General features: G+C 35.2%; 2 protein-coding genes across 2 annotated transcripts; one reads left to right on the forward strand and one right to left on the reverse strand.

The window, feature by feature from the left end:
* Positions 1-15: 15 nt before the first annotated feature.
* LOC100367843 (NEDD8-activating enzyme E1 regulatory subunit-like) lies at positions 16-14,808 on the forward strand. Its single transcript, XM_085500166.1, has 14 exons — positions 16-94; positions 1,872-2,036; positions 4,400-4,505; positions 5,305-5,384; positions 6,960-7,069; positions 7,210-7,319; positions 7,948-8,010; positions 9,906-10,121; positions 10,376-10,509; positions 11,446-11,521; positions 12,177-12,303; positions 13,553-13,689; positions 14,175-14,248; positions 14,527-14,808. The coding sequence occupies exons 1-14, from the start codon at positions 30-32 to the stop codon at positions 14,684-14,686; spliced, it is 1,623 nt and encodes a 540-aa protein (XP_085356292.1). The 5' UTR covers positions 16-29; the 3' UTR covers positions 14,687-14,808.
* A 3,604-nt stretch (positions 14,809-18,412) lies between these two features.
* On the reverse strand, positions 18,413-20,956 carry LOC100367689 (cytochrome b-c1 complex subunit Rieske, mitochondrial-like). The gene is made up of 3 exons (XM_002738687.3): positions 20,670-20,956; positions 19,236-19,504; positions 18,413-18,987 (listed from the first exon to the last, which is right to left on the reverse strand). The coding sequence occupies exons 1-3, from the start codon at positions 20,881-20,883 to the stop codon at positions 18,646-18,648; spliced, it is 825 nt and encodes a 274-aa protein (XP_002738733.1). The 5' UTR covers positions 20,884-20,956; the 3' UTR covers positions 18,413-18,645.
* Between the last annotated feature and the right edge of the window lie 193 nt (positions 20,957-21,149).

The raw sequence follows: 21,149 nt of genomic DNA on the forward strand, positions 1-21,149 counted from the left end.
AAATATATCTATATTGGGAACGAAAAGTCATGGCGGCGCCCGATGAAACCGGGATGCGAATGGATAAATCACAGAAGTATGATCGCCAGCTCAGGTAAACCGTTTTACAGAATAAACTTGGACACGTTTTTAAACAACGTCGTGGGATTTAATGTAATTAGTTACATTATCGTCAACGACTATATGCCGGAAAGAATGATCGGCCATACACGCAATGTCAAAAAAATGACTTCAAATCAAGAATACAGTTACATGTAATTAATTACATAATACAGCACTGATTGATTTTGTTGTGGGTGTTAGCTGACACATGTTTCACGGATTCAGTTATGTCTCCGGTAGACGATTTCATTACTGTGCTGGTATTTTACCTTTGTAGTTCATTGCACTTCCTAGTTTCATTTCTAGTTATGTGGGTCGACCTAACAATGATATGACCTCTGGAATGCTATAAATCAAGTCAGATTGTACAGAAAATATACTATGGTATTAATCGAGATGTGAAAAATCTGCTATAATAGATTCAAGTAATAATATTCAAGTCGGTGTAGCTAGTTCAAGGAGCTAAGCTGTGTCAAGATATTTCTCACCAAAATTATAATTACTGTTTATTATATGTTAATTATAGATTTGTTTACATTCGTGTAATATACAAAAACAGTTCTGTATTTGTAGCAGGTAATGTCTAGTGTGCGAGTGCAGCCGAGTAGTTTATTAATTTACTAAAAATAGAATTGACGTAATATAGAACATTGAAAGCCTGTGAACTGCGTAAGTCAAATTATTAGTTCATGCGCGATTTGAGCGAGAATCAAAATGGCACGATGGCATATGTCACCGTTGATCCGATTGACCCAAAAACACTTTTCAAAGTTGAACTATTTTCAGTCCATTGCCAGAAAACTATTTTATTGCTTTATCATTGAACAACACCTCTGAAGATGCTTTATCATGAATGAGCTGTCTCTCATAATTTATGAAACAAACAAAATAGTGCCGCCCATTGACCCGATCGGAAGTGAATCATATTTGGGAATAGGTCATCGCAATGTGACGTCGTATGTTTACATTTTCAGCCAACCAGCTTGCGAATGGCTGATAGCAAAATGTCAGAAAGCATGTAATACCGGGTACATGCTTTGCATGAAAACAAAGACACTAAACAAATTCCTTCACATTGCATTAGTACTGGTATCACTAAAAATATGTAAATGACAATGATGTGTCTGTGGTCAAATTACGTCATATTTTAAATATCATATTAATTTACATACTCTTCTGTTGAGTCGAACTTCTAATATAGCAAATATGTTTTGCAGCTTTTTGTCACAAAGATTAAGAACATTTGGTAAAAGTGTTAAATTAGTGATGTACATTGTGTATTCTGCTTTGTAAGATTTGTGGGATATTGTTAATGTACTGTGAGTGTACTAGTCACATGCACTGGTTTCCATGGGTAATTAGATGTCAGTAGAATAATAATTAAAGGGAGAGAGTCGTCACCTGCGCATGCGTCAGATGGCCATAGCGTGTCATTGTTTAAAAACAAACGTCTACCCATGCGCCTTTGCGTTTTTAGCGTGTGTTGTTATCATCGCTTGGGACTCAATTCCTGCATGTGCACAGATGACAACCCTACCGCTTTAATAGAATATAATACATGATAAATGTAAACACAAAAATGATACTGCACCATTATATCTATATTTAATTTTTATGTTATCAAGGTGATGTCATAATTACTTGGTAAGGCAATTAGATTATCAATAGGGTGTTGGATCTCAACAGTGAGGTTAGGAAAATATCCAGTGGGATGCATCACATGGAAGAGGCTAATCATACTTGCAATAAATTATAAAACTTTTTTTCAGGTTATGGGGAGACCATGGCCAAGCAGCCCTAGAAACAGCTAAAATATGTCTTGTCAATGCCACAGCCACTGGCACTGAAATATTGAAGAATTTAGTTCTGCCAGGAATTGGATCATTTACAATTGTAGATTCAAACAGAATATCGGGACACGATGTGGGTAACAAGTAAGTTTTTTTTTTTTTCAATTTTGAATATCTATGTAATCTGATATTTTCAGTGATTTTAGAAACTATAGGAAATGTTTATATACATTAGCTTGAGTTTTCACTTTAAGCAATAGCCACAGATAAGAATCAGTTCTCAGGACTAATTTGATTGTCATGTATGTAATATAGTACCTTGTGAACTACGTTACCGTAATACATGTATGGGAAATGATTGGCTAGTATAGTTCTCTGCATCATACAATGTACCACAATTCTATTTCCTGACCTTTTGCGAAATTGCTCAATTGAAAGCGTATGCGCTTACGTAAATGACAACTAGAAATTCTAGAAGTGCTCTTATTTGGGCTAAAAGATATACCGGTAGATCAGTGGAAGAAGGAATCAGTGAATATTGGAATTAAGCAAATTATTCATCAGATTAATTCCTTACTTAGTGACTGATATGAACAAAAATTATTTTTAAATTAAAAAAAAAAAAACATTAAAAAAAAAGAGATGGGAAATTTGAAGAAGAAATAATCTAACTAATTTTGCTGATATAACATGCACAAATAAAATGAAAACACCTTATTTTGACTAACAGTCACCAAAAGAAAAACACAAAACAATTTCACATTATTGATATCAGGAGAGCCTTGTGCAAAGGTCAATTGTGAATTGTGTCAATTGGCTGGGTGCCAATTAATAAACAAAATGTCTGGTAAGGGGTGTAAAAATTACGCAGGTCAATGAAAATATACTTGTGAATGATATGCAAAGAGATAATGGTGATATGAGTTCACTTTACATGTATTTGGATAACTCACACACAAATATGCACCAATAAAAATATCAGATATTATCAGCAGTGAAATGAGTTTATCAGCAGTGAATATTCAGAAACACCATAAAAATATACATATAAGAAATATTCCACGGTCAAAAGATGAATCAACAATACATCAAAGTAGTTAGCTGTCAAATTGTTTTGTCAGTTTTGTCCTGACTGTGTCGCTGTTGATGGAAAACCAATAGCAAATTTTAAATTTACATGTACATCTATAAACCGCATTAACATGTCAGGTTCTGTACACTATTACAATTATGTACAGTAACACATTGCAAACTCATGGTTGTATTGAAAACACGGGTCGCACAATCAGAGGCCACAAATAATTCTGTAACATTGCAGTGGGAAACATTTGTTCGATTATGTTTTATATATTTCAATAGATACTTTTTTGAGCTCAAAATTTGACAAATCCAGTAAATATAGCTTTAGTATAAGTCGATAAACAGAATTCTGCCAATTTTCAAACCTATGTGCATATGTAAAAAATGCGCAAAGGGTGCTGGGAACAAAAAAAAAACTTAAGCATGAATTCTCTTATAACATTTTTCCAAATTCCAGTAAAGAAAGAAACCAAGCTAAATTTCAGAACTGGCTTACAACTGATAATATTATTTCTGACACTCATTAAAACTTTCATCAAGGGCAATATCTATTGAACAGTGTCAACAAGAATTCAATTTAGATAGTAATTATGCCTAATTATTATGCACATTTTATCAGCAGTGCTTAAAATTCTTGCAATTGTTCCATAGTATACGACTGTTAAGTTTCATGTGAATCTGGTTTTTGTAATATCAATGATACAGGAATTCCATTCATATGCAAATTATTTATTATTAATTATTAATGAATTGTTACTAAAACCTAATCAGATCTTGCAATTATCCCATAGAAAATTACTGCTCAGTTTCATCTGATTCTGATCACTGATTCTTGAGATATCGCATTTACTAATTTGCAGCACAGACAGACAGTATGGTAGCATCACCACAACATAAGCACCTGTTGTCTGTCAATGGAAGCTAAAAATTGTCTTTATAGTCCATTAAATAAATTACAAGGAGCTAATAACAAATGGGAGAACCTGAATGTGTTTACATGGAAACAAAATCATTGTTGATTACTGTAGAGCACTTTATTTTCGCTTGGAATTTATTTTCGCTATTTTTGCTGAAGGGATGATTTTGTGAAAATAAAATCCCGCAAATAAACTTTTTTTCACATTAAACTCATCAGAAATCAGTGAAAATAAATTCCATACAAAACGCCCAAAAACTCTTTTCAGTGAAAATTAATTCCAGCGAAAATAAAGTATTTCACAGTATCCTATAACAATAACTCTTACTCAGTCGCCATTTTGAAATAAAAATTTATCAAAATTCATTCTGGGTTCACAATTCAAAACCTAGTTCAGTTATGCCAAGATTTGTCCTTGGGCTTTCAAAAGTACCGGTATGTTTGCCAAGCAAATTTTTTTACAACAATATGTGCATTAATCTATCTGATCCTCACATAGCCTTGTTTTTAGTTTCTTTTTAGAAAAAGATAGTATTGGAAAATCACGTGCCAAAGTCTCATCTGAATTGTTACTAGAACTAAATCCCGATCATGTACGAGGAGATTTTGTAGAAGAGGTAAGAAATGTTGTTTCAGGTCATTTTTGTTTCCAGGATTTAATTTAATATAATATTTAAGAGGTCATTGTCGAAGCAAAGTTTATGCACGGTTACCATGGTCTACGCATTCACAATATATTCACCGCGGTTGATATCCACGCTGTATCATATAAAAACGATTACCAGTATTTGTTAAGCAATGATCAAAGACCAAGTTTTAAATTAGTGGTATTTTGAAGGGATGGCCCCGAATATAAAATTGTGCAAAAGTGGGGGGTTAGAGCTTGACCGGGCGGGCATGGGCGCTAATGCGGTCCAGTACGATATGTTCTCATATCTTCTATTTTTATTAAATTTATGTTGTATCTTTTTTGGTCAAATCAAATTAATATGCATGCATATTAATATCAAAATATACACAAGACAGCCTTGCTTTTTTTTTCAACGATTTTATTGAAAATGCTAACTGTACTTTTTGCCACCGAAACTATTTTCAAATTCACTTCTTGACAGTGTCCTGGCATCAGCCAGGTACTGTGGAACGTAAAAGTTTCATCCATGAGTGGCACCTCCCATGAGTAATTCCTTTTTTTGGTGTACATTCTTACTGAATGTTTTGAACATACTGATGGAACATACTGTAAAATCTGTATAAAAAGCCATGGCCGTTCTATGGTACAATGCAACATAGGGAATGCCGCTGGTATTGGAGCATCTACACATATGTATATGCGGGATGCGGGTTCTATAAAAATTTAACAGTACTAATCATAGATTAATGCTTAATTTATTCAATTTAATTTTATTTTCACTGCAGAGTGTAGAACAACTACTGGAGAGTAATCCACAATTTTTCAAGACTTTTAGCATTGTCATTGTAACTGAACTGGCTGAACGGTGAGTTTAGTTTTATTTGTATGTACCGGTAATATCTTAACTATTCCCTGCTTGTCAAACAAAGTAAGGTGTTTCTTTTCATCATCACCTCGTTTAGGCCACACTGATTTAATTTTATGGATGACATCCTCTGGAGACCCCAAAACTAATGCGAGAGGGCGAAAAAAAAAAAATCCTGCCAAAAAACAAATCCTGCTAAAACCACAGGACTACGATGCTGGTATTACAAATTGAAACACAGAACACAGTGTATCAAAAAAACAACAAGAAGTCTTTATTTGTAGGAGGCACATTACTGCATTACTGTCACAGGTGACTATTTCAGACAAGCTCTAGTACATGTACCGGTAGTCATGATGAAGTACTTTCAGTCAGAAACACTGCATTCAAGGTACAGCATGAACACCATTTTCAGTACAAGTCAAGGCGGAATGTACATATCACTACTTTATGACAATAACTAACAAAACATTGCAATGATACAGAAATGTCATTGCATGCTCCTCTCTACACAGCTGGGGTTAGCTTTAACTGAGTTGTCAGGTAAAATGAAGCCTACATGTTAACCCTGCAAGTATGTCTAGTGTCTCATGTCTAGGGATCTCAACCTCAAGCATAAAAAAATGATCTCTTGCACTCCTCTACACCCCACACATCGATCTCTTCAACAACAGGTCTTTTCTTCCTTCTCAGCTATCACACCCCTAGGCCACCATACACCTCAACTTCTCTTCCATTTCTCTCATAGTTGCATCGCTGGACAGCCACTCTGGACAATATGTTGTCTGGGCAAAACTCGCTTACCGCTACCAATCTCTCGTATAGCTGTGTAAATGTCACATCTCCCTGGCCGACGTCAATTGCGTACCAGTCTACAACAATCCCTCAGTTTTTCCTCTAAACTTTTATGCTCACGTATTTTGGTGGCGTGGTCGCCATGTTGGAATTCCCGGCAACACAATACGCATGCGCAGAAGATCATTTACGACAAAATTGATACGTTTTGAGGTAGTTCAAAACGAGTTTTACGACAAGCCAGTGTTTTGCGAAAATATAAGTCGGCAAGTTCCGGACAGAAAACCGATCTGTGAAGACTCGTTGTCGAAGTTTTTTTTTTTTTTTATTTGAGAACAGGCGAAAACTAATGCGCGCGTGGATGTCATCCATAAAATTAAGTCGGTATGGCCTTATGGATTCATTTATTGTGTTAGTTCTGACCTCGTCATGATATAGTAGCTAATGCCTGCCCCTGTCATTATATCCGCTCAGAGATGGTACTAGCCTGACAAGTTGTTGTAGGTGGCGCCCTGGACTGCTGCGAACCCCACCGTGGGATCGCAGCAGTCCAGGGCGCCACCTACGCCAACTTGTCAGGCTAGGATGGTACAGTTTTGTATATTTATTTTAATAAAAAAAAATTTGATGTTTCATTAAATAACATACCGGGGTATTTAGATTACCTGACCAGTGAAAAGTATGGTTGAGCCTTCAATAGACAAATATTCTTTATTGAAAACTGCTTGTTAGACTATATTGTTTGTTACATTTGTTCATTATACTTGGTATGTGTTACAGGACATTGTTGGATTTAGCAAATATATTATGGGATGCAAATGTGCCTCTACTGATTTGCCGTGCGTATGGTTTTATCGGTTATATGAGGCTCGCTGTCAAAGAGCATACAGGTACGTAGCCTCCTTTCCTGATGTGTTTCCAGCGTCTGAATGTTTAAGTTCGAACAAATTGTTGTTTCACGTGAGGTGCTTTTCAAGTCATGTATATTTCGGTAAAAAAGATTTAATAATATGACGTTTTTTCTTCACAGTTATAGAATCACATCCCGATAACGCTCTTGAAGATCTTCGTCTTGACCGGCCGTTTGGCGGACTAATCAAATATTTGGATTCTATGGATCTGACAACTATGACAAAGCAGGTACTATAAACTGTCAAATTTTCATTGCTAAGAATTTTTGCTAAGTCATTCACTGAGATTACCTAGATATTTTGAGAATTTTGATAGATTCTTGATAGATTTATTTTCTGATCGGTGCTTTGAAAGATGACCATTTCACGAAATACAATTTCTCCATGAAGCGTTTGCAATAAGACTTTTTCTTATTTTTTCTGTTTAGCCATTTGGCTTCTTAAAAATTTATTAAAATATTATTTTACTCCTGAGTAAATTACATGCTGTGAAACCATTTATTTTTACTGACATTTACATTCACTATTTTAATGTTTTAATTTCACGAATTTGTCAAGGAAACAATGAGTTTTATCGTTATTTTGCTTGTTCAGCAAAATTAGAAATTTATTACATTTTATTTGTGTTAGTTGACATATTACGAATTTGAACTAATGATGTTCATACATCTTTGTCTGCTGCATTAATGTGTCCAAACATATTTTGTTAATTTAATTCAGTGATGCAATAATGTATTACGCATGTTCGTTGGATGCATAGTTTTTGCATTATCGCAATCTCTGTATGGTGAAGAGTTTTATATAGAAGACAATTCTTTGTCTATAGATCTTATCACTTGTACTTTTTGTGTTTACAGGAACACAGCCACACACCATTTTTAGTTGTTGTATCTAAGTATTTACAGAAATGGAAAGAGGAGGTAGGTTTTTACCACGATATTGCAATGATCATTAAAGGGATGACCAATTTTAAAGTTTGGGGTACTGTGCTACTTTTTTTTCCAGTCTGTGCATAGGTAATTCTTTTATTTCAACTCAAAACACTTCATGTTTCCATATGTGTACATCACCGGTAGAGGTATCTCAGAGCCAAACTATTTGGCTTCAGGGGCATTTTAAGCACAGCACAGACAACTGATCCATTTTTATTGTCTTGTTTACATGTTTTCCTGGCATCCCTTGCAAATGGTAAGTAGGATGCAAGGTAACCAGTAATTGCCATATTGTTCCACTGTGCTGGGATTCAGGCCCAAAGTCACGTGACTATAAAGTGACATAATTTGAAAATTACTAATTATTAGTCCCCGTTCGGACGAAGTGCGAAAAAGGGAACTTATAATTCGCTCTCCGTCCGTCTGTGTGTCCGTACGTCCGTCCGGAGTCATATCTCAGAATCCCTTGGACCGATTCCATTCATTCTTTGCATGTGCCTATTACCTTATGTGAGACATAACGATTTGATTCAAAATGGCCGACTGGCAGCTATCTTGTGTTTTGAAAATGTTGTATTTTGGACATGCTTTTTCAGTTTTCATTCAAACTTGGTACATAGATTATACATGTTAGGATACATGTCTATGACGATTTATTTCACAATTGGATCAAAGATGGCCGACTGGCAGCCATCTTGTTTGAAAATGTCATATTTTGGACATGCTTTGTCGGTTTTCATTTAAATTTAGTACATAGATCATACATGTTAGGTTACATGTCCCCGACCGTCCGGGAGTTACTGAGTCTGTCCATCCATCCGTCCGTGTGTCCGTCCGTCCGTGCATCAGTCTGTCCAGAGTCATATTTCAGAATCTTGTGGACCGATTCCGTTCATTATTTGCATGTGCTTAGTACCTTATGTGGCACATATGCACATGCAGTGGTTTAGCGATTTGATTCAAACTGGCAGCCATCTTGTTTTTTGAAAATGTTGTTTTTTGGACATGCTTTGTCAGTTGTCATTCAAACTTGGTACATAGATTATACATGTTAGGATACATGTCCATGGCGATTTATTTCGCAATTGGATCAAAGCTGGCCGACTGGCAGGCATCTTTTTTTTTTTTATGCGTTATCTTGGACATGCTCCGTCAGTTTTCATTCAAATTTGGATGCATGTCCATGACAATTTGTTTCAAAATCTGGTCAAGGATGGATGATACTACTATATTTCCACAATTTATGTACCATTTTCATTTGTATTTGGCACATACATCATACATATCAGTGTGTTTCATAATCAGATCAAAGATGGATGAATAACGGCTGTTTTTATTTTTGGCCATATTACTACTACATGAAACACGTGTTTTGATGTAAATAAACAATCTGTTGTATTCGCCACTTGGAACTCAAGTTTCAAGGACACGCTCGCGACAACCTCTCCGCTTTAATATGACGAGCACAAAGAGAACTTTCACAAATTTAACGGGGACTGTGTCATTTTCAATGACTTGTTCACTAAAATTACTAATATTCATTTTCTATAAAAAGTCTTCGTTAGGCCATACCCCTACATTCTGCCAGGGTTAGACTTGAGATGTTTCTGTGCAAATATATAACAAAAGAAACATTTTTTTTTATTCGCTCAACTTTCGAAAGTACAAGGAAACCCCTGCTCTAGGGCCACGAGCATAAACGCTGACAAATAGTAACCAAGGGAAATAGAACAAGCAACGAGAAAGTGACAGACCAATCAGAATGCCGGATTCAATACTAGTTACCGGCCTCTTGTTGATGAAAAATACATGCAAAATGTTGCACCATAATTTTAGATTTTAAAAGATTAAATTAAACTAATACTTGATCGTCTTTTTTGTAGCATGGAGGGAATGCACCTAAAAATTACAAAGAAAAGAATCAATTGAAAGACATGATACGAGAGGGTGTGCGTTTAAATGAACATGGTGTACAAGAAGACGAAGAGAATTTTGATGAAGCAGTCAGGAACGTCAACAATTTACTTGTACCAACTACGATACCGACTGAAGTCAAGCATATATTTAATGATGATTCGTGCTGTAATTTAACATCAGAGGTATGTTTCTTCCATGTTCATCTCTTGTGTGAGCTTTTCAAATTTGGGTTACTATTAAAGAAAAAGATCTGTCTGTAGGGAAAAAAGATTAGTGCAAACTATGTTTCAGGTTTGTTTGATCCAAGAAATCTATTAAAAATATAACCGAGGACAGATTAGCTTGGCTGTGTCTTGTACATGCTAAATGTGCATGCATGCCAAAGGTGCCGACTCGCAGCAATGGGCACACATTTTCACATTATACTGTTTTTCAGAGTTCACCTTTTTGGATAATTGCCAAGGCAACCAAGCAGTTTGTTGAGAACGAAGGCAAAGGTGCTTTACCTCTCAGGGGTTCTATACCAGACATGACAGCTGATTCTAAACGATACATTCAATTACAAAATATGTGAGTAAAACATTACTGTTAATTTTCACCATCGCGAGTTTCCATGATTTGCTTATTTCATTCTCTGCGTAAACTTCATGAAAGCCACTATAGCCACCTGCCATTCATTCTCTGTGACTGAATAACATGAAGGAGACTCTGTGTCAGTGAAATTCTCTTTGTTACAAAAGTTTTGCGTAATATTTGCCTTGCAGTTTTTGAAGACAGTTTGCAAATGATTGAGTGGCAAGCAATGTGTGTATTGTGCATGTGTTAAATCTGCTTAAATCGAAAAATAATTTCTCTTAGTTTGATACGAGAGTTTTATTTGGATAATCATAAGTTTTCTGCTATTTAAGGAAATATTATCATATATATATTCCAACAGTTTGGTGAAAGTGAAACAATGGACGTCTGCTGATAGAACAGCAAATAAAATTATATTCATATGCAGAATTCATCCATGCATATGTAATCATTTGCATACAAGTATGCATAGAGCTGATTTTGCTCACTCAATACAAACAAATGTTTTGCTTCTTGTTCTAGATAAGATTGAAAATAATGATGTGACAGTTTTAATTTTTTTTTTTTTAAATATGACCGCAACATATGTTCAAAGTTTATTGTTTATTAAATAATTCTTTTTATTACATACATTAAAGATTTACGATCGACATTCTCTGAAACACAAAACAAACATTTCAAATTCTATCGTATGTGGCGCACTTCAATCGCATCCAAAAATGCAAACAAAATATGTGAGGTACAGATTTCAAACTGACACACACAATGACGAGAAGCAAAACTTTTCTTTTTTTTCACCGTGCAATGAAATGTTAATTCTCTAGTAATTATGTTGAATAGTTATTGGACTGTATGGATCCCCAGAAGGTCCAGGAAGCCTTCTATTTCTTGAATACTAATTCCTATGAATTCATTCATGTCTTTTCGTAGATATAGAGACCAGGCGATGGTGGATTATCAGTTTGTTTCAATTCGTGTACAGCAAATTCTCAGCTCATTGGGCTTGGTAAGTACACATTATTCAGTGAAAAATTTTGGTTTATTATCCACAATTGATCAACTAATACGGAATTGTATATTGAGCTGTGGTGGTGGTCAGTATGTGCTTGAATTTTATGTAAAGCAATGTAGTTTCATACGTTGCTATGAGAACCACATCAAAATGGCATGCAGCAGTGACCATCTGCATTTAAAAAACATGGCAAGGCTTCTACAATAACTAATGGCATCACATGATGCAGGGCACCCGCGGAATGGTTTGATTGCGTAAACATAATGAGCAAGAATATCGCTGTATTCGAGAAAAAAAAAATGCATGTAATACATGATTTATGAAAAAGCAAAGACACTAGCATAAATAGCTTTATGATGAAGACTGTTTTTTTCACAGACTCATTTGCATAAGCATTTTTAGAAATGTAATGAAATTAACACGACTTCTTCAATTCATGCGAGATCTTCATTGTACATCACATTGCATACCCTCATTTTATGCATTCTTTGATATTAAAGGATGACAGTCGTCGTGCCGCGTCCTGTTCGATATGGGACTCATAGCGACGTATACAATGCGTGTAAAATACATTGTTTATTTACATGAAATTCGAACACGCGCTGCGCGACGTCTATCGTGCTTTAACTATTATGTTCTTTTTTAATAGCCATTAGACTACGTATCAGATTCGGATATCAAACTTTTCTGTCGGAATGCGTACTTTGTTAGGATAATCCGATGTAGATCCTTAAATCAAGAACACAATCCAGATAAAGCTAAAACATCTGATATAGGTAATGTCATGTTTCCCTTTAATACTGTAAAATACTTTATTTTAGCTGGAATTAATTTTCTCAGAAACAACATTTTGGTTGAAATTCATTTTCACTGATTTTTGATGAGTTGAATGTAAAATATAGGGAAAAAATGTATTTTAGAAGAATTTCATTTCCACCGATTCATTTTTGAGCGAAAATAAATTCCAAGTTAAAAAAAAAGTACTTAACAGTAGTACACAATATAATAAACATGGGTATTCAGGTATCAACAAAGTGTTGGATAGTGTCAGGTGACCTCTTGTACTTGTAGTGAAAGTAAAATAGTGAATGGTAATATTGCATATTTTACACATTTTTCGAAAATGATTTCTTGGAGTGAACTTAATTCTATTCTTGATACAATCCTGCATCATCAAATGTCCTGACAGGAAATCACGAAATGGATAAAAACATAATGCTTGGATTATCATTTGCACCTGATTGATTTGAATACTCTATAATGCCCATTTCAACTACGTCTTCTAGATGACATGAAGAAGTGAAACATTCTTCAATGAGATATGTTTGTATTCTCTGAATTATTAATGGGGGGGGGCAAGGGTTATTTTCGCTCAATGTAATTGCAATATTTTTGTGTTCGTACAACGTAAATTGAAAAAATAAATTCTGTAATTCTGTAATCCCAGGCTAGACGTACAACGTAATCAATCAAATATCTTTTTTCGTACACTGTAAAAATGTGTAATTTTTCTCAGTGTACGTACAAGAATTTACATCCAAATAAAAAAAGTAGTAAAGAATAATCCAGGTAAATTACATTTTCGAAACTGTAAAACGACTAGATGACACAATTCACTGCAAAATTCAATTTTCATTGTAAATTGTAAAAAGCCCTTTTTATTTCCCATAAAACTGTACCAGCTACCCCTCTTGCCCTCCCCCTAATACAAAGGTGTACCTCTTTGAAATTGTCACTTTGTCACAGAAGACATTTACATCAAGGAAAAAACAAAAAAAACTTGAAAAATATAATACATATCATATTTCATCGGTTAAAACAAAACACAGAATGACAGACATTCATCCAGGTATTGCGGCTGATAATTACCTTTCCTGCATTTTAACTATCCTTTTTCCAGAAAAACAAGGAGCATTTCGTAGAGCGAATGTTGAAGTTCAAAAGTCAAACTGAACAGTATTTGAAATGCTGAAAATTGAATTGGAGGAAACATATCACAACTAATATATGTTATTTTCTCCATAGCTACGTTTTTAGAGAATCCAGACAGTGAGATTGTATTTTATATTCTACTCCGTGCTGTAGACAGATTTTACAATCAATATAGTCGTTATCCTGGTTTCTATGATGATCAAATTGAGGCTGATATTCCCAAGCTAAAGGTAATTTTAGAATTATGTAAATTAAGAACATTTTGAGTGGTTGAAAATTTAACGTTATTTTTTTGAATTTTGAACTTTTGTAGATGTTGCTTTTTTTTACATCTTGTCTTTGAAAAAAATTGCGCCCTCCAGTGTGGAAGAATTGTATTGGTGAAATCAGTTTAGTTGAAAACAAAAATATACTTTACACATGTTGTATGCGTCACTATGTGACCCATATTAAACATGATGTGGCACAGCGACCACCGCTCTTTACAGTGTTTTGTACCGAACTTCTCAAACACAGAACATTCTATTTGTTTTCTCAGTTTACATGCTCAAAACTGTAGGCTTGTCAGTCTGTCCAAGACAGACAGATTTTACCCTGCATAAGTGAGGCTGGAGTTTTCAATGATGAGAGACAATTTGATGGATCATAAAAAACAAAAACAAATTTAGAAACAAGTTTTACAAAACAATCCATTCCACATGTGTTCTGTTTTCAGAATTGTGTCAGCAATATTCTACAAGAATGGGGACTTTCCACCTCTGTCATAAAAGACGATTACATTCACGAAATGTAAGTGTGTGAAATATCTAAATATTAAATCTTTGTTGCTAGGCGACTGTATATACTGTGATATAGGTAGTGTCGGCTTTATAAGCAAAGAAAAAGAAAGTTGACGTCTTGTATCATTTGCTTAACCTTTGCAATAGTGAATTATATGTCAAAAAGTATACCAATATGTTAAAAATAAAAGCGACATATTATTAAGTACCTATGATTTATGGGACAGGGATTTTAACTTTACATTTTATAGATTCTGTGACTGACGTCTAAATTTTGTGCTATTTCAGGTGTCGATATGGTGCAGCAGAACTACATACCGTTGCAGCATTGATGGGCGGTGCTGCGGCACACGAATGCATCAAGATTGTAACGAAGCAATTTCTACCATTTAAAAGTACTTACATATATAACGCAATGACGGCTACGTCTGCAACCTTTGACTTGTAGCTGTTCTCAGTGAACGTAGAAAACCCCACTGAAAATTAAGTTACCCTCCGAAGATGTCAAGTACCATAATTCCTCTATTACAAAGTGTACTGTCATTAAATTTCGCATATTATCCTTCAGTATCTCTTGCCTCATGAGTAGCCCTGTGCCCAAGGCATTGTAAGAGAGGGTGTACAGCACAAAAAAAAACTTGTTATTAATTGGAACTTATCTTAGTTAAACTTGTAATGTGGAGAAAGTTGATTAAATTCATCTAATGAGGGAAGAGTGATCACTGTTGGGCTTTGACAAATATAAGTATCATGCGTGTCAATTAAATATATTCACATCACATTTGTCAGAATATTAGAAAAAAAAGGAGGAAAAATATGATCTTCAGGGAAAATTCATGACAAAATAAAAAAATGTTGCTTAATTTATGCATTCTATCCTGCAAGTTCAGAATGTGTTTTAAAGTGGACAGCCAACCTGGGGGTGCCACTCTGCTAAAACTTTGGTTACCCAACCTTGAAAATGGTGCTTACCTGTAAGCACGTTTATTGAATGTAAAAATAACTGTTTTTTTTTTCAATGTACGAACCAATCAATTTGTTGGGTGTGATTAAAATGTAGGATGTGTAGCCTGATGAAGAACATAACTGGAGTAACCTGTCGCAGTCGTTTAATTTCTGCAATTGAATCCGAAAAAGAAGTGTTTATCTCTCCCCCCCCCCCTCCCAAGGAATTTTCTTGAGAGTATGTTAGATACGCGAATGCAACAATTTACGGGATATAAACATGTAACGCATACGACCAAAGTATTTATTACATATTTTTTCTTTCAAGGCCGTGTATGCGACTTTTAGTTGAGCGCCCCCTGTGGTAGTCAACCACTATATGTAGATAATTCCATTAAGTGATGTCACAATACTGCAGGTTCTTAGATGCATGGAAAATGAAGCTTATTTTTTTTTTAACATGTAAAAAAAAAAACAGCCTGCTTCCCATTTCAATGGGTTCATCACATAAGTAACTCGTGTGCAACTTTTAAATCTCATTAACGTAAAATTACATATTACGAATAGAGGAAATGTGATACGTGTACCATTCTCTACATAATTTCACTTTAAGAGAATAACCGATTTTGGCAAGTAAAATAGCGAGTAAATGTATATTTAGGCGAGAAAAACCTGTGACAGCGTAAAGATGAAATGACATCAATTTGCATGCAAGATAATGACTTGTCGTATTTCAGTGCTTATTATAATAATTTATAACACAAATTTTTGTATTTTACACACGTGTATCTTTATTCTTAACTGTGTATGTGTATTATCAGTATTGCAAATTATTGATGGCATTTTGGTTGTAATAAAGTGACGATTTCTTTTAATGTTTGCTTAGATTGATTGAAAGTTCAATGATACTGACAGGTATCAATTGATTAGCATTAGTGTTGTCACCGCCATGTTCTTCTTAACACCAAAACGGCTACATTGCCAGCTAAGCTGCTAACTGGTTTCCTTAGAGCGCATTAAGCCACACATCAGGTCTTAGGCTGATTTCAAACTTGGTATTGACATCACTATATTTTTTAATGTTTTTAACCATGTGTCTGATCGATACAAAGACATAACCGTATGAATTTTTAGCTTCGCTGTCAACAAAGCGGAGCTGTTCATATTACTGATTGTCGGTCATCCGGTGTCAGTCGTCGTCAACTTTACAATTTCAACTTCTTCTTCGAAACCACAAGTCAGAATGTATTCAAATTTGATACGCAAGTACCTTGGATAGTTCTTTCTCAGATTTGTTCATTTCATGTCAAAATCTCTATTTTTTGGTGAATATTTTTGGTAAAAAGTGATATTGTCGACTTCTTGTTAAAAACCGCAAGTCCAATTGCTTTGATATTACATATATAGGTACTACATGTGGACCTCTCTCAGATTTGTTCATTTTGTGATATCTTCAATTTTCTAATTTTGGTGAATATTTTTGTCATTTTTGGTAAAAAATGATATTTTCGAATTCTTTTTGAAAACAGCAAGTCCAATTGCTTTGATACTATACATATTCTTCGATTCTAATGATATCTTCAGTTCTTTAATTGAAATGTGCATTGCTAACAGCGGAGCTATCTCAGCCGAGAGGCTGCTTGTTGCATTTGTTTCGTCGACTGACTGGCCATAAATAAACTTTTTTCACACGTCACTGCTCATAACCTGATTTGAAATGGTCAACTGACACTCATTGTTAAGTATTGAATCACAAAGTCAAATAGCATTTACCAAAAATGACAAAAATATTTGCTGAATTTAGAGCATTCAAGATATTGTTACAAAATGTTTAAATCTAATAATAAAGAGGTCCAAGGTAGCTACATGCCAATTATAGCAATAAAAAAATATTTGACTAAAATATCAATTAACAAGCCGGATCGTCAAAGTAATACATCTGTATATCTATGACATGATGTATATGTATAATAATTATCGGTAGTCGAAGCATCTAAGAGATATGGCTCTGGAATGTTAGAAATACTCGATGTTTGATTCCATTCGGCCATTTTGAATCTGATCGTCAAACCAAAATATCTGTATATGAGATGATGTATGATGAACATTTAAAATTTGAACATAATCAGTCAAAGCACGTCAGAGATATGGCACTAGAACCACATTCATTAAAACAAAAATGGCCACCAGTCGGACATTTTGAATCTTACTTGAAAAACAAAATGACGTGCATCTAGGTCCCATAATGTCAAATGTATTTACCATGTTTGAACAAAATCCATCTGTAAACAGCCGAAAAATGCTTGAATTTTCAGTATAAAAATGCCCGTCATACGGCTATCTTGAATCAGATCATGAAACTAATTGATGTGCATATATATAATATGTTTTAAGTTTGAAGGTAATCGGTCCAGGCATGTCTAAGGTATGCCGGATGCACAGAGGTCAATCCATAAGTTCCTGTTTTACCAAATCTTGAAAGTCCACATGTACCACAGAAGTTTTTAGGAAGAAGTCACTTGAAAAAAGTTGATGCGGGATGACAGTAGACAATCACAATGACCGCAGAGCTCAAAAAAAAGATGACTAGCATTCGAACACCATTGATTTGATTGTGTAACAAACTATCATGGACATGTATCCTAATATAGCGTATGCATCAGATTTTAGTCGCCAACCACAAAAATTTGGCTCCAAATAGTGCCTTAATGATCAAACCCTCAGTGACTAGATGAACAAGTGCAAGCCAAATCTATAACGTCAACATATAAAGCCACATATTCTTTGTTGGTATTAAATCAATGTACGCCTTTCTATTGCATCAATGACAGACCAGTGAATTAGCATAATTAATTGCATCAGAGCATAATCTTTGCATGTCATTGGCGTGTCATATTGGGTCAGAGGGCACACTGACATCAGACCCACACCCAAGTAAATACATCAAACTATCAAAGTCATCAGGCTAGTAAAAGTCAAAAATTAAATTGTTGATAAACATCTTTCGGAACAGCTCAGTTCTGTATTCACCAGTTCCAGTGAAGCATAAATAACATTACAAAGCAACCCCCCAAGTGAAATGTTCATACTAAACTTGATAAAAATCAGCATGTTTTAGTACAGATAGATTGGACAATTATCCACACACTAACCCAGGTACACCGCTCATTTCACTAGCCCCCATTCTGGGGCTAAAAAACAAATTGACATATTACTAGACAAGGAAAGATGGAATTAAAATAATTTATTTACCAGTGTCGTTGTATCAGAGGTTTTCATTGGAGAATGAATACTACATGACACAAGAATTACAAGAGGTCAGTATGGCACCTTCAATAAAATCCAGCAAAAATTGTTTAGTAGTGTAGGACACTACTACTCAATACTCAAAGAAAGACCACCAGTGGAGGCGAGCCTTACAAGCAAACACAAAATAGAAATACACTCAGATACGAATAATTTTTAACCAACAACAACGGTTGTATCATCTGAGAACGTATATTCAGGGACTTCTAAATTTTCTGGAGCTGGACCCTTTCGTATTCTCCCAGAGGTGTCGTAATGTGAACCGTGACATGGACAGAAATAGCCACCATATTCTCCGGCATGTGCAATTGGTACACAGCCTAAATGTGTGCAGACACCAATCAGGATCAGCCACTCCGGCCGCTTCACTCGTTCGTCGTCGTGTTCTTTATGTCTGAGTGATTCCACGTCAACACCTTTTTCAGTTTCTATCTCGTCACCTGTACGATGTCTGACAAATAGCGGTTTGCCACGCCATTTCACACATATACTTTTACCCTGAAAAGACAGGAAAGTATTATCGTAAGTATCACGACTGGGAAATAGATGTTTACGTTTAAGGATAAAACCTACATTTACAGGCATTTTCAGTCAATTTATTAGTTTAACAACAGTATGAATTCTGTGCTGGAATTATACTCAAAAATGTAAAAAACATGCTTTTCACAAGTGAGATGCACCATACATGTAGCTACTTTACTTCACCAAAAGGCAACTACGGTAATTGAACATTATTTGATAAATACCTCTGCGATGGTTTTTAAGTCAACTTCCACCTTTGCCAAAGCTAAGACATCAGCAGATGCACTCATTGTGCTGAGGAGCTCCTGGACTATATTCTTGGCTGCATATGCACCAACAACACCGCTGGCTCCCACCATGGCATAGGTGAATGCTCGCCGACTGACAGAACTAGGTTCTGAGGACGTCTTCGGATCACTGACGGGTTGCCTTCTGTAGTCAGAAAAATCTGGATACTGGATGTCTGTGTGTGCATACCTAACTTGCATTGGTCCTGGAAAGCAAGGAATACAAAATTATTATCGTTAGTTGTATAATTATAACTACATGCATAAGAAGCGACTCTCTACCAAAAATATTACTTTATATTGACCACAGAAACGCCTCTAATTTACATAAGCATATATGCTACTAATTGAGCAAATCACATTATTTTATTTTCATTTAGGCCACCATTTTTTAAGTCCTTGGACATTTTCAGTGACAATTCAGGAATAAGGCTTGATTCATGAATTTCAAATAAAATGTGGATGTCAAAAGATTTTGGTGGAAGCAAATACAAATTTTATTTATTTGAAAATTTCTTTCTTTAATACTGTTGTCAATTTTCGAGTTTCGGATCTAAGATTTGGCAGGCAGGATATTTTTTAAAAAATTTTTCAGTCACATCCGAGAAATTACAACAACATAAATTGTAGAATCCTGAACATATGGGGGGGGGGGGTACTGAAATTTATAAAAAATGCACAAATGTTTTATATGAAAACAGATCATGAATGAAATTCATTGAAAGCTTTATAATTATTTTTATACAGGGGCAACTGATTTACTTTTTTAAAGGGGCGGAAAGATTTACTTTTGTACCCCTCCCTCTAATCCTAACTCTAACTCTCACTCTGAGCCCCCAATTCAATTGATAATGCCCCGTCTAGATAACTGAGTATCCTTAGGAGGGACATATACAATTAAATTGGGGAGCGCTGGAGGGTAGGATTAGTGTTAGTATTCCTGTTAGGGATGAAAAAGGAACTATTTCCCAGGATTACAGTATACATACATGTACTAGTATCACACATAACATGTTGTATGGGGTAGTTTTATTACACGTACAGTCGATCGCCGAGTTTACTGTTTGGTAGTGGTAACTATGTACAAAATTACCGATTTAGAGGTTCGATGATGAAACTAATTCTTATTTTGTAACCTTGTCTTCAAATGACAAGGATGTCTTAGAAACAAAAACATACGACACGATTTAAAACCAGATCGCACGTAGGCTTGAACCAAAGCAACGAGGTCAAAGTCGTAAAACGGTATGCAGACACTTTGCATCAGGTTCAATCTATGTATAAACATTACTATGATCGATGGAGACATTTTAAACAAAATTTGAAAAAAATACTAAAGGTGTGTAAAAAATCATCTCAATATAAACATACCGTGTGGACCAGATGAAACTCTGACGTTTCCACACTTTGGGACGAGTTGCTTGAGCGACTCTGTCGTAAGATTTTCCTTCCGTGGAGCTAGTGTGATCTTACTTGAAAGTGGGGCGGCGAGGCACACGGTTGGGCGAAGTTGTGTTGCGACTACCTGCGAAGATGCCGACAAATATTGGGCTAAAAGCCCACTACGAGCTGTTACAGACATCATTTTGGCCGTTCCAGATATGGAAAGCGACTCTCACGTAAAAGCCGGCAAAATCAAAATGGCGCACACAATCTGAGTTGTGACGTCATGAGACTTTAGCAACTGCTTAGCCTCGTAGCAATCCGTTTGTAGGTCATTTTTATCTCTATAAGAGTCTCCATATTTCACACTATTACTTTATTATATTTCTTCCAATATGGTACTTATATAATACTATTTCGTTGCTTTCACATTTACGTATATTACCGTGTTGATCGGAAACAAATATT

Source organism: Saccoglossus kowalevskii, chromosome 6 (genome assembly GCF_978046115.1).
Source record: "Saccoglossus kowalevskii chromosome 6, keSacKowa6.1, whole genome shotgun sequence".
Classification (NCBI taxonomy): Eukaryota; Metazoa; Hemichordata; class Enteropneusta; family Harrimaniidae; genus Saccoglossus; species Saccoglossus kowalevskii.

Bases quoted from the DNA above. Each gene is read 5' to 3' on its own strand.
- LOC100367843 (XM_085500166.1), top strand. From the start codon at position 30: ATGGCGGCGCCCGATGAAACCGGGATGCGAATGGATAAATCACAGAAG. The intron at 7,320-7,947 runs GTACTATAAACT...TTGTGTTTACAG, and splicing joins TGACAACTATGACAAAGCAG to GAACACAGCCACACACCATT. The intron at 14,249-14,526 runs GTAAGTGTGTGA...GTGCTATTTCAG, and splicing joins GACGATTACATTCACGAAAT to GTGTCGATATGGTGCAGCAG.
- LOC100367689 (XM_002738687.3), bottom strand. From the start codon at position 20,883: ATGATGTCTGTAACAGCTCGTAGTGGGCTTTTAGCCCAATATTTGTCG. The intron at 19,505-20,669 runs GTATGTTTATAT...CTTGCTTTCCAG, and splicing joins AGTTTCATCTGGTCCACACG to GACCAATGCAAGTTAGGTAT. The intron at 18,988-19,235 runs GTATTTATCAAA...CTGTCTTTTCAG, and splicing joins ACTTAAAAACCATCGCAGAG to GGTAAAAGTATATGTGTGAA.